Here is a 12,889-nt window from a genome sequence, read left to right on the forward strand (position 1 = left end):
GGCGGACAGACGGGCAGGCGGAAGAACCGGCAGCGGGACCGGCAAAGGAGTGAATTAGGAATGCACTGAGTTTAAAGCAGCATTGGGGTTTTTAAATTTATTTTTTGGGGGGGGGGGTCTGCAAACACCCAAAGTGTTGTAATGTTAATCACCTGCCACCCAGTGAAATTCACTGCCGTGAGTTAGGCATCAAGCTTCCTTATACAATGTTGGAAGAAAGGCACGGTTGTAGCAGTGGGACTCGCAGCAGCCAGCCTGATGAACTGTCTATGCCACCTGGTTGGAAATGCTAATGAGAAGTGAGGTCTGTTCCTGAGGTTAATGCCTAATTCTTCTTGGATCTGCAGCCACACACCCTCTCCTGGACGCCTTGATCTTGAAAAATAACAAGATGTGCTACCACTACTACAGAATATTAAGAAACCCAGTGGTTAGAGCACTTGACTAGGAGATCTTACAGGCAATGTAAGATAATGAGGTTTGAGTTTCATCTCTGATTAGTTACATGCACACAGAGATGACTGCAGCAGGGTGCAGGGCCCGGATACAGTGGGGGTGGTGAGTGGCTGGATGCAAAGCCGGCTCGGCTCCATTGGGCCCTCTGAAGTGCGGGACCTGGGGCAGTGGCCTCAATTTGCCCGCCCCGCCCCCGGGATGGCCCTGCACATGCATAGGTCAACAACTTTTAGAAAAGAGGGTAGTGCCCTAATATAGCCTGTAGCCTGATTTTTAGGGCACTCTTCAAACTATGTAAAGTGGAGATTTGAAAACAAGTTCCCCCCACTTCCAGGTAAGTGCCTTAGCCACTGTATACAATGCAGTATAAGGGTATGGCATGACAAGGCCCAGGAGAAGCTTCATGGCTGTGTGTCCCAAGCAGAAACAGTGGCCTCCCTCCGGCTAGAGTTAGTATTTAAATACTATATGTTCTCACATACAACATTCTTATTGACAAGCTAAATAAGTACAGACTAGAAAAAAGTACTGTAAGGTAGATACATAACTGGTTGAATCATTGTACTTGGTCAGTAGTCCTCAGTAGCTCAATGTCTAGTTGGGAGAGGTATCAAGTGGGATTTCCCTGGGGTCTGTCCTGAGTCTAATATTGGTCAGTGTCTTCATTCATGATTTGGATGATGGGATTGAGTGCAGGTTTAGCAAATGTGCAGATGATACTAAGTTGGGTGGAATTATGGACACTCAGGAGGGCAGGGCTAAGATCCAGAATGATCTGGATGGACTGGAGAAATGGTCTATGATCAGTAAGATGAGATCCAACAAGGGTAAGTGCAAAGTCCTGCTTTTCAGACAGAATAATTGTATGCAGACTGGGGAATGACTGGCTAGGCTGCAGTACTGCAGAGAAGGACCTGAGGCTTACAGTGGACCATAAACTGAATGTGAGCCAACAGCGTGTTCTTGTTGCAAAAAAGCCAACAGGATCTTGGGTTGTAACATGAGTGCCACTTGCATATTAAGGGCAGTGATTCTGCACTGTCTGGCACTGGTGAGGCCTCACCTGGAGTACTGTGTTCAGTTTTGGGCTTCACACTTCAAGAAGGACATGGATAGTTCGAAAGGAGTCCAGTGCAAGGCTACAAAAATGATCAGGGGTCTGCGAGATCAGACCACTGAGGAAAGGCTGAAAAAGCTAGTGGTGTTTATCTTGGAGAAGAGTAAGACTAAGAGGGGATTTGATAACATTTTTTGAATACCTGAAGGGCAATTATAGAAAGGATAGAGATGGACTTTTCCCTGTGGCTGTAGGGGACAGGGCTAGGAGTAATGGCCTCAAGCTGCAGTAGAGGAAATTTAGGTTGGGGATTAAGAGGAACTTTCCAACTATGAGGGTGGTCAGGCACCTGAATAGGTTACCTAGAGAAGTTGTAGAATCTCCATCCTTGGAAACTTTCAAAAGCAGGTTAGACAGAGACTTGGCTGGAATAGTTTAGTCAGGGATGCTCCTGTGTTAAGCAGGGGGCTGGGCTAGATGACCTTACAAAGTCCCTTCCAGTCCTATTTTTCTTTCCTTTTAACCCCAAATTGGGGTGCATGTATGAAGTAGGGAATCTGATTTTCTGCTTGGGGTAGAGGCATCCGGCTTTGATTCTGGCTTCACAGTGGAGCAGCTGTTGCATTGCTATTCAGGCAGCTGAGGGAATCAGTGGACTGAAAGGTCCCTTGTTTGTTCCAGAGATGTTAACAGTTGTCTCTCCTACCTTCCTTAGAGCAATTTTGCTGCCTACTGGTTGCTCTGATCTCTCTCTATTTCACAGCCTTGGAGACTCAATAGCTCTTTTCAAAATCATAGATCCACTCATGGAAACCAGTCTTCAGGAGCAGCTAAGGTTTCAATTTTGGTTAAGCAGGAAAGGGAGAGTGAGTAAGCTGAAGATTAGACTGTGTCCCTGCTCCATGCAACTATAAATCTAGAAAAAACATTTTTTCTTCATTCTGCCTTTCAAAAACAAAGTGTGTATTATGTTCAGGTATGTCAGGTGTGTCAAATGTGAGAAAGCATGGTACTTCTTAGAGTTGGGGCTTAGGCCCTGGGCCTCTTTTCAGCATGCTGTATTGTACTTGGATGGCCCTCCACCATTGTGCTGCTGGTGTGGATACCAGTCTGAGGTTCCTAACTCTTCCCCAGACATAGAATCCGGAGTCCAGATGCCTGAATTTAGGCTGATGACTGAATTAGGTGGCAAAGTATGGAAAAAGTCAAGTGCAGTGACAACTCAATCCCGTGTTCCTAAGGGGAAGAGAGAGCAGTGGGGAATATGGATCCTGGTTAGCCCTACATAAAACGAGCACACCGTGGAGCTAGAGATCCAGCTGGCTTGGTCAGCCAGGACTGTGGATGGAAGGAGCTGGACTCAGACTTGAGGGCAGCTGTAGCCTGCTGTTTGAGAGCTTCAGGACTAAAGGCTTGTTTGGGGATGCCTCTGGAGGTGTGGGGGAAATTAAGGTGCTGGGTATATGTTATCATGGTCCTTATCTTTTACCTGTTCCCTCCTTTGGCCTGTTGTCTTGTGACCCTTACCCCTGTGATTTTCTATATAACAGTGGGAACTCCCCCTTGTTTCTTGTGCCAATCTCTGCATCTGCAGGGTTGGCACAAATTGTGTTTGTATAAGACAAGTTAGGGGTGAAGTTTGCCATCTGAATATTCAATATAATATATATTCAATATATATTGGAACCCAACCAGCTTTACTAGCACAACCTTCCAAAGAGAGCTACAAGTTGTATGCAACTGGCCAATCCAAGAAACTGCACATGAGTCCTGCACAACTTCATGCTGTGATAGCTCAAGCACTGTACTTGGGAATGGTCCACACTTCAGTGCTGCAGCATGATGTCTAGATGGAAGATAATCATGCTTCATACCTGGGGGCTCCACTAAGGATCTTTGGCATTTGTGGGGTTGTGTTTTGGCTGCTTCTGGGGTGAAGGGACACCTTGCTCAGTAGCTGGTCACTGATTGTATTGCAGTGCTTGAGACATGTACTGGGTCACAACTCTGGACATATGAATTTTGTTTCACTTATTTTCCTTGTACCTGGCAGATGCCTTTGGAGTGATGGGGTCTACACAGACACCTACTGGCATGTGTATGGGCACATACAGTAATAACGAACACATCTGACTACTGTGTTGCATTAGCAAATTGCCTGCCAGAAGCATGCGTCTCCTGGCTGTAGTGGTGACAGTGATCAGTGCCTGTTCCATGTAGCCTGGGTTCTTGATGGGCCTGGCCCTTGTAGATAATGCCCCCATCAGGCCTTGAATAGAACAGGCCTCTTTATTTATAGAAAACATTCTCTAGAATCGCACCATTATATGCAAAGCAAGCTCTGATTATTGAATGCCCTGGTGTTGAGACTGCGGCAGGTTGCGCAGCATCAGGATTGTCCTCCCGTGGCTTTGTGCTGTCTTCATCCCTTGGCAGCATCAATAAAATGTGTGTGGGCTAAGAGGTTAATGCACCAGGTCCCTGGAGAACACTCCACCTTCCACTTCTCCTTCCCTGAGTGGAGACTGCAACTTTACAGCTTGAGGTTCTGTGCAATCCAGCCCCGGACAGCTGTTACTTTGGTGTAAACACCAGGGAAGTATGGCCTTGCACAGCCATAGCCCCAGCTTGTGATTCCAGCGAGAAACCATCTTCCTGAAGGTTCCTTGCATGCCAAGGGGCCACCTGCATCGCCCTGCAGAGAAAGAAGCAAGTCTGCTGGCATCAGGGCAAAGGGAGCCACCCGGTCTTTCCCACCCAGCACCCTGGCTACACTGTGTTCTCATTCCTTGTGTCTACTGCCTGTGAAAGCCACATCCCTGGTGGTAGTGGGGGCCACTTCTCTATCTCATTGTTGGTAATGTGGCTCAGCTATTGTGCCTGTGGCTTTAGACGGGGGTTTTACTTGGAGGGACAGACGCCATGGTAAAATCCTACCGACCTGCGAAAGGGGGGATGGACAGATCCTAGGGGGTGCCAAGTATAGGCTGACCTAGGGAATATCTGGCAAGAAGCAGGGATGGAAGTCCAACCAGCTGGTCAGTGAGGAAACAAGATAGGTGCCTAATGAAGGAGAATGGGCTGAGGGATCTTTGCTAGGAGTCTTGCCTTCCCTGTTCTGCTCCAGGGAGCCCCGTACAGTTATTGAACTTACCGAACAGCTGTCGACAGTGCCCTGTGGAAAGCCAGCACACACCATCCTGCTGCTGATCTGGATGGGGTAAAACTTCTTGCAGGCCTGATCACCAATTACATTTACGGCTGCTTTTTGCAGTTGTTTGGACATAAAGCCTGTTAAGGGCAGAGGTCACAGTTAGTTTAGGTACCTACCCTGGGATTTAGCTTTGGCAGGAATGAGGTACGTGACTTGGGGCTCTGCAGTTGGCTGTAAGGTGCAGTTGGCTTTGTTACCTCAAGCAAGGGCCTGTGGCGGGGGAGCAAGGGTCCTGGGCTTTCTTGCAGAGCTGATAAGCATTGGAGCTGCCAGTCACATTATGACTTAGTTACAGGTAGTTGTGTGAACTGAAAAGTGCAGAGGTTGAATTGTCAGATGCTACAAGTGCTGGCTGGATGGGGTTGGTATAGGTGGTAGACTAGGAAAATGGATGCACTGTCACTGGATGGGGATGGTTTGAATATCGGTCAAGTGAGTTCCATAGAAAAGAAGCAGAGTGGTGCAAGTGCTAGCCAGATGGTGGTGTGGTCTCTGTGTTTGGCTATTGGGGAAACTTATTGAAGGGTGGGTGCAGTGCAGACATTTCTGAAGAGGTGCATAATGGGTGCATGGCATGATGGAATAGAAAGATACAAGCAATGATTGCAGAAGTACAATATGGACAATAAATGGATCTGGTGAGATAGCATGAGTTGTAGCTGGAAAGGTACGGCTTAGTGAGCAGACGTGGTTGGACACTGAGGGCAATAACTACACATATAAGGTGGTCCTTGTTCTGCAGCAAAGTACTTTTTGATGCCAGTACCTCCTTCCTTGGTGGAGCCCCAGCCTGTGATGAAGCATCTTGAGCCTTCCCGGAACATATGAGAGTTGTCTGGGAGACAGATGGGTTTGATGGTGCTGGTGTATTTCATAGGCGTAGTTAGCTCCAACAGTGCCACATCGTAGTCCAGGGTGTAAACATTGTAGAATGGGTGCTTGTAGATGCGGTAGATTTTCTCCACCCTCCCATCAATGTCGGTCAGGAAAGGTGTCCCCAGAAAGGCCACCCACATCTTGGGGTCACTGTAGCTACAAGGGAGAAAGGAGCGTGGGGGTTAGGTGGTTAGGTCCAGTGAAGCCAACAGCAGATGTCACACATGCCAACTCTGAGACCACCTGGGTTGTAGTGCACCATAGCAGCATTCACTGATCTACACAAAGGAACTGTCGCCCTGTCCAGCAGCAGGCACCTGACTCATGGCTGTGTGCTTGGTGTTTGCTGGTGCGGATCCCCTAGGCCTAACAGGAAAGGCCTAGCACTGAGGCCCCTGTTTCTTCGGAATTAGCTGTGGGCCAAGTGTCACTGATACTCCCAAGTGGTTCTGGTGGGGCTAGCAGCCCAGAGCTATCCCCAGACACAATGACAGGCAGACAAATGAAGGGGAAATGTCATTAGAGACAGGAGCTGGCATGAGAGAGATGAGAGAGGGCAGGGCATATAGATTATTCTAGTGGCCTTGCACTGGTGGACTGAGGACAGGCTGAGTTGCAGAGAGGAGCCGGTTTTGCTGCATCCTGGGTAGAGATGTAGGAGCAGCTTGTCTGACTTACACATCAAAGCAATGAGCTGCTGAAAGTAGCCACTTTTCAGCGATGAGGACGGCTCCACACTTGTGCTCCTTTCGCCGAAGCCAGAGACTGACCTGCCAGGGCCACTCACCCCGAGCTGCAGCACTTCCGCCGACAATCTTATTGAAGGCTACAGCAGGAGTCATGCCACAATCTGAGAGAGATGAAAAGGCAGCAGTGAGTTAAGCAGTTACAGGCCTCTGCTCCCTTCCTGCCCTGCTGTGCAGCGCTCTCTAGAGAGAATTATGGACAGAAGCACAGTGGAGTCCCACATAGTTATGCTAGACATTGGTGGGGCGGCCAGGGGCCAGCGAGTGTGCCTACAGGGGATGCAGGAAGGGGCCGAGATGGGGCAGCTGCTTCTTCTGTCACATGGAGGAAACAGTTCTCTGAGGACCTGGATTCAAAGGACACTATGACGGATGAACGGGCTTGGGTTTGTTGGATCAGCTGTCATTGCAGAGGACTCTTTCCACGGCAGGTTGTGCCATTCGGAATAAGCTCCTGGTGGCAGACAGGAGGTATGTTCTGGTCCATCATGTTTTGTGAATTGCTGTGCCAGGTCATATTGATAGATGAGCCGCATAGCAGGCTTTAGCAGTGAGGAGTAGCCTGGGATGGGCTTTTTTATCATAGATGGCACGTTTTGGATTGGATCCGACTTCCAGCTCCCCCGAGGAGTAGGGATTGTCTCAGTTTCAGGGGATGGAGCCAGGGGCCCCAAGGCTGAGGCTAGGGGCAAGAGGAACTTTGTGGGATCAGGCTTTGGGAGCAAGGCAGAGCTGGGCAGTACTTACTGCAGTTGCGCTCGTCGGAGCCATTGCTGCAGTCGGTGATGCCATCGCACTCCGGATTTGCTTTCCCAATACAGACCTTGCTGGAACATTTGAAGGTGAAGCTGGTACAAGGCACCACTGGAAGGCAATAACCCATAGCCTGCTCAATATGTGGAACATGGTGCCTGTGCCGGCTGCGGGACTGGTACGCTCCCTGAGAATGGGGCAGTGAGGGGCTGTGACTGAAAGGCCGAGAGCCACGGGACTCTGTCTGTGTGGGTGGGAGAAGTGACTGATACTTGCATGTCTCCCTGCACCCATCTCCTGCAAGTCATTACCTGGCAGCTGGGTAGGTTTGGCAGGACCACTTGTCTTTGGAACAGCAGCAGTTGCTTTCCTGGTGGTGGTGCTAGTGGTGGCTGCTGCTTTGCTGGTTGTCCTGTCAGCTGGGCTTGTAGCTGCTTTGCTGGTGCTGGTGCTGATCCAGGCTGTGGAGCTGGTTGTGGTGCAAGCTCTTGTAGTGGCTGGGCTGGGTGAGGTGCCTGCTTCAGGGGCAGGCAAGGGTGAGATGATGTCGAGGATCCAGTCTTTAAGCTTGGTTATCCTGGAGTACACCCCTGGCTTCTTGGCTTGGGCACAACCAATTCCCCAGCTCACAATGCCAGCCAGATAAAACACACCTGGGGTCTCCTCGCAGGCCAGTGGTCCCCCTGAGTCCCCCTGATGGAGAAGCAAGGCAGTGACCTCTAAATGCACTCTCTCCAGGAGACTCCCCTATGGTGCTCCTCAGCTGGGAGAATTGTCAGGCTGGGACAGCCAAGGGGTCCTCAGCCCCATTTCCTCTCTCTGACAGTGACCAGTGCCAGCTACTGCAGAGGAAAAGACAAGAAACTCCTGTCTTTCCAGATTGTGGCTGCTGATGCCCTAGAGTGCAGGCATTTACCTGATTATGCCCTTACAGCAACCGGTATGCATGCTTTCCCTAGCCATTCAGTGTCCTGAGATCCCTTTGGCCTCAATGATCTTGAGTGCCATAAGGAAATGTGGTAAAGTGGCATTTTCTTTGATACGCTTTCCACGTGCTTGCTCTCTCTCACTGAATGCCTCTCCTGTCTGGAGGGTTCATGAGGAGTCTTTCACATAACAGCTCTGTCACTCATCTTTTATTTCTACACCTTTCCACATAGCAGTCCTACCCTCCAGGCCTCTAATCATTATCAGCACCATCCACCGTGGGCAGTAGGCACACTGGCTGATGCTTGTGCAGGGAGATTTGTGGTGGAGGGGCAGGAAGGAGTGTCAGTAGCAGCGTTGCTGCGCCTCTTGCGTCAGGGTTTCCCTGAGACCCTCATCACCATTCAGTTTTTCTCAGCTGTGAATGGAATTGATATCCGCTCCTGGGTGAGAAGCATGAAAGGCTTGGAGAGCTTTGGTGGAAGGCGGTAGGGGAACAGAGCATAGCTCTCTCCTCTCCTCTCCTCTGGCTTTCAGCCTGCCTGCACTTACAGAGGGCTCAGTGCACAGCTGAGCACATCACCCTGGCATGAAAAACTCCATCTCTTGATTACATCTTCCTACAGTGGTGTTTAACAGTCAGCCAGATAACCCTAACCCTGTGCCTGGCCACACTGGGGAGGGGCCATTTTCCCCCTGCAATATCGATTGTCCACACAACTACAGGATCTTGAGTTTGAAGGTCACACGCTAAAGAACAAGAAGCTTTATTTTTACATTCCTTATGACAGTGAGGGTTAAACTGCCTCTCTCAGTTCTTGGAAGACTGCCTGATCTTCAAGTCAGTGCCAATTCTCCCCAAGACAGGTGGAGCGAACTTTCAGACTCTTACCTGGCATGAGTCGACCTTCCCTTCTAGGAAGCCAGCACAGATCATCCTGTCAGTAAGGGAAAAGTTGTAGAGGACGTTGCAGGTCTTCTGATCAATGATGCCAACAGAGGCTTTCTGCAGGCTTTCAGGCTTGGTGACTGCATGAAATCAGAGGGATTAACAAGTGCAGGTATGGGAAAAAAAGGGGAGTTAATGGTCATTAGACCAGCGCAGTCCAAATGCAGACCATACTACTGCTATGTAACCTATAGCTGCCTTCAGCTTCGTTACAGAGAGGCAGCTTCAGGTCCCCAGTGAACTGTTTCCTAACAGAGGTTAGGAAGTCCTTTCTGGGATCATCTCTAAGCACTGCACTCCCAGACAGAAGATGGGAGCGCCGTTCTGTGTAAGCTACAGTCCATGTCACCTTACATCCTGACATTGCCACTGTGGCCTTGGTAGGCATAAACATGTTTAACTTTGTCCAGTGTTTTGGAAGTTCATTCCATATTCACGGCAGCTTTGTGATAGCAGTTAAACTAGACAATAGGCTCCCTTTGATGGTGCATGTGCCTAAACTTGGTCTGTGTCCCCTCTATAAGGTCTGTCCCCCTTTCTAGTTGTATCAGGTCCAATCTCAATTTGTAATGTCTGGGATAGAACCTTCCCTTGGTTTTTGTGTAAGGCATAGGGTCATCTAGGGCACAGCGCAGTAAAGTTACAGTGGCTATGGTAGAGCTTATAATGGAGAGGGCTACAAACCTATCTGGCCTTGGCTCCCCCCAGGCTGTCAGCAGTATTCATGGATCCTAGACAAAGGGTTGGTTTTTCTTTTTTGAGAGAGTTCCCTTTTCTCTCGCTTTTTTTTTTTTAACCTCCATGGCTCTTAAGATCCTGTTCATGTATGGCTTTTACCAGTTCTGGCATAGCCTTGGGACTGTTTGGCTTGCACTGATGCAGCCCTTTCTGTCTAATCACTCACAATTTCAGAGTAAATAAATAAAGCACATTGCTTACTGTTGCCTTCTTGGATATTTCCCCATCCAGAAATCATGCACTTCTTGCCAACAGGGAACTTCTGCACAGCTAGAGGGAGACACACAGGCTGGATGTATTTGTTGAAGAGCAGGGGACTTGCCAGTTCTAATACAGCAACATCAAAGTCCAGGATGATAGGATTGTAGGAAGGGTGCTGCACCACTTTCTTTATACTGACTTTCACTGTGTTGCCATCTGCTCCATTTAATGATGTGGTTCCTATGTAGGCTTTGATATATTCCAGCTTTGTCCTATAAGTATATAATTCCAATTGTGTGTGTGTGTATATGCACATGCACACGCACACACACATGCACACACCCATCAGTATGATTTCTGAGCCTGTCATAAAGGGTTCAACTGCCCCTCTCACATGAAGCTAGAGCCACAACATCATAGAGAATTGAGAGACTTATAGAGCTGAGAGATGCAGTTAGCTATGTTAGTCTGAAGTCAGGCAAAAGGCAGGGCAGGGTGGCATCTTAGAGACTAATTCAGAGAGGCATAAGCTTTCCTAGACTGGTGTTTTCCAACCAGTGTGCCATGGCACAATGGTGTGCCGTCAGAAATGAACAGATGTGCTACAGAATTTTGCCATGGCAACGAGCTATAATGAACTTATAAATATGTGGATGGGGAATGCCTTATTAACAGGTATGCCACAGAAAACTTTTATTTATATAAGTGTGCCTTGGGCTAGAAAAGGTTGGGAAACACTGTCCTAGATGACAGCCTGCTTTATCACAGATTTCCTAGACATTAGGGCTGTAAGGAACCTCGCAAGCTCATCAAGTCCAGCCCCCGGCCCAAAGGGCAGGAAGTCATCTGGGGTCAGATTACCCCAGCAAGATAAGCATCCAAGCATTTCTTAAAGGTATCCAGAGTAGGTGCTTGCACCCCTTCTGGGGGAGTCTATTCCAGACTCTGGAGATTTAGATGGTAAAGAAGTTTTCCTTATGTCCAGTCTAAAACGGTCTTCCAGCAGTTTGTGATTGTTAGACCTTGTCTTCTCTTGGATTACCGTAGTGAACGGACACTCTCCCAGTTCCTGATGCACACCACTTATGGATTTATAGGCTGCCACCAAGTCACCCCTGAACCTTTGCTTTTCCAGGCCGAAAAGTCCCATGCCTCAGCCATGGCCTCACCAAGGCCAAGTAAAGCAGGAGGATGACTTCTTGGGTCTTGCTTGAGATGCATCGGTAGATGCAAGCCAGAGTTTTATTTGCTTTGCCAGCTGCAGCATCACATTGGTGGCTCATGTTCATCTTGTGGTCAGTCATGACCCCCAAGTCTCTTTCGGTCATGGTGCTAGGGAGTGTAGCACTGCCAAGCCTATAAGTATGATGCTATCAGATGCTATGTTGTTCAAGAAAAGATGTGTCAACAGGAGAAAACACAAGATCTGACTGGATAAAATCCTCCTGGGTGCATCTACATGTGCATTAACGTGTGTTAGTTAATGCTCATTAAATCTAGTACCTCCGGGTACCTATACACATGACAGACCTCTGCTCCAACGCATGCTAATTACCACGCATCAGAGCAGGCTTGATTAATTGAGTCTGTTGGAGTGTGCTAATTATCACTCTCCAGCCACCTCCGCATCATGTGTATTCAGCATCCCTGCATTTCAAAATGGCAGCGGGGGCACTTTAAGTATGTTGAACAAGCTTTAGTTAAAGCGCCCTCACCACCATTTTGAAGTGCAGGATGCTGAATATATGTGGCACCTGGTGCTTTAATTAGAGCGGCTCTCACAGCCACTCTAAAGCACCCCCCCCACCCCCCTGGTGCACATGTATAGATACCCTCCATTGTGAGGTACTAGGAAAATGCACATAAGTCTGTCTTAATGTGCATTAACTAAAGGACATGGTTTTTAAGTGACACAATACGCATTAGCTTATTTTAATATGCATTAACTAAATAGCACTTTTTTAGTGACACTTTAATGCACATTAAAACAAGCTAATGCACGTTGGAGCACATTTGTAGATACACCCCTTTCTTGAGCTCGTTGATGCACAGGACCAGAAGGATGGCCAAAATGGGAGTCGGATAACAGGGGTGTTCGATACAGAGTGCTTTGAGAAAGAAGCAGTCTGTTCACCCAGGGTCAGTGTAATGGTGTTTTATGTTTTGTCTGTTTTATGATATTTGCTCCACTGAAAGGAAAAGATAAAAGATAGGTGTGAACCCCTGAAAAACACAGGTTTATGTAATTGGGTATTTACACACAAGAATAGACAGTCCAGTCACAAGGAATGATCTGGACCAGAAAACTACTGTCTGTAAGGAGCAATAGTATGAGATATCAATGTAAGGTTGAAGAGGATTTTGATGGGAGCAGGTAAGAATCCACTAAATCTATGAATTATTCTTCATCTAGTAACAAAGGATACAGCCTTTTAGTCACTGACAAGGATAATGAACAGTTATGCTTGGTTGGGCTAGTTGTTTAAAAAAAGTAGAAGTTCAAGTGATCCTCATTGTGCTTCTTTCTGCCACAGGAAAGGGAAGGAGAAGGTGGGGCAAGATGATGAAGATTAATGGATAGCTTAGGGAGTGGTTCTGTTGTGAATGCTTTGAGACCTTTGACCACTGGCAGGTATTTATGGATAGGAGACTTTTATCCAGGTATGGGCTCCACTTGAGTGAGGAAATAGCTTTCTGGGATCAAGTTTGGCCCAAATGATAAGAGCTCTAAATTAAGAATGGGGAAGAGGAGCAGGGAGGTAGATGGGAGGAAAGAATGGAAGGAATCCACAAAATCTCCATATTTGGAATAAACGTAACTGGAGGGTAACCAGGATGGCCCAAGAAGAAAGGATACCAAGAAACAGGAAGGTTAAAGGAAGGCATCAACATAGCTGGAAGTAGAAATAAGATGGTCATATACATTCTAATTGGAAACTTGGATACGGTTATATGAAAATAAATATTTTACA

At 47.9% G+C, this 12,889-nt stretch overlaps 1 protein-coding gene across 1 annotated transcript in view; it reads right to left on the reverse strand.

The window, feature by feature from the left end:
- Nucleotides 1–2,057: 2,057 nt before the first annotated feature.
- The window catches only part of TMPRSS9 (transmembrane serine protease 9), a 41,065-nt gene continuing 30,233 nt past the window's right edge, over nucleotides 2,058–12,889 (reverse strand). Inside the window, exons 10-16 of the mRNA XM_025193063.1 lie at nucleotides 9,918–10,189; nucleotides 8,922–9,058; nucleotides 7,414–7,795; nucleotides 6,282–6,453; nucleotides 5,494–5,759; nucleotides 4,668–4,804; nucleotides 2,058–4,208 (exon numbers count right to left, since the gene is read on the reverse strand). Coding sequence (XP_025048848.1) covers nucleotides 4,047–4,208; nucleotides 4,668–4,804; nucleotides 5,494–5,759; nucleotides 6,282–6,453; nucleotides 7,414–7,795; nucleotides 8,922–9,058; nucleotides 9,918–10,189 — 1,528 coding nt within the window. The 3' untranslated portion in view covers nucleotides 2,058–4,046. The remainder of the gene's footprint in view (nucleotides 4,209–4,667; nucleotides 4,805–5,493; nucleotides 5,760–6,281; nucleotides 6,454–7,413; nucleotides 7,796–8,921; nucleotides 9,059–9,917; nucleotides 10,190–12,889) is intronic.

The sequence above is a fragment of the Alligator sinensis genome, unplaced genomic scaffold, assembly GCF_000455745.1.
Source record: "Alligator sinensis unplaced genomic scaffold, ASM45574v1 scaffold189_1, whole genome shotgun sequence".
Classification (NCBI taxonomy): Eukaryota; Metazoa; Chordata; order Crocodylia; family Alligatoridae; genus Alligator; species Alligator sinensis.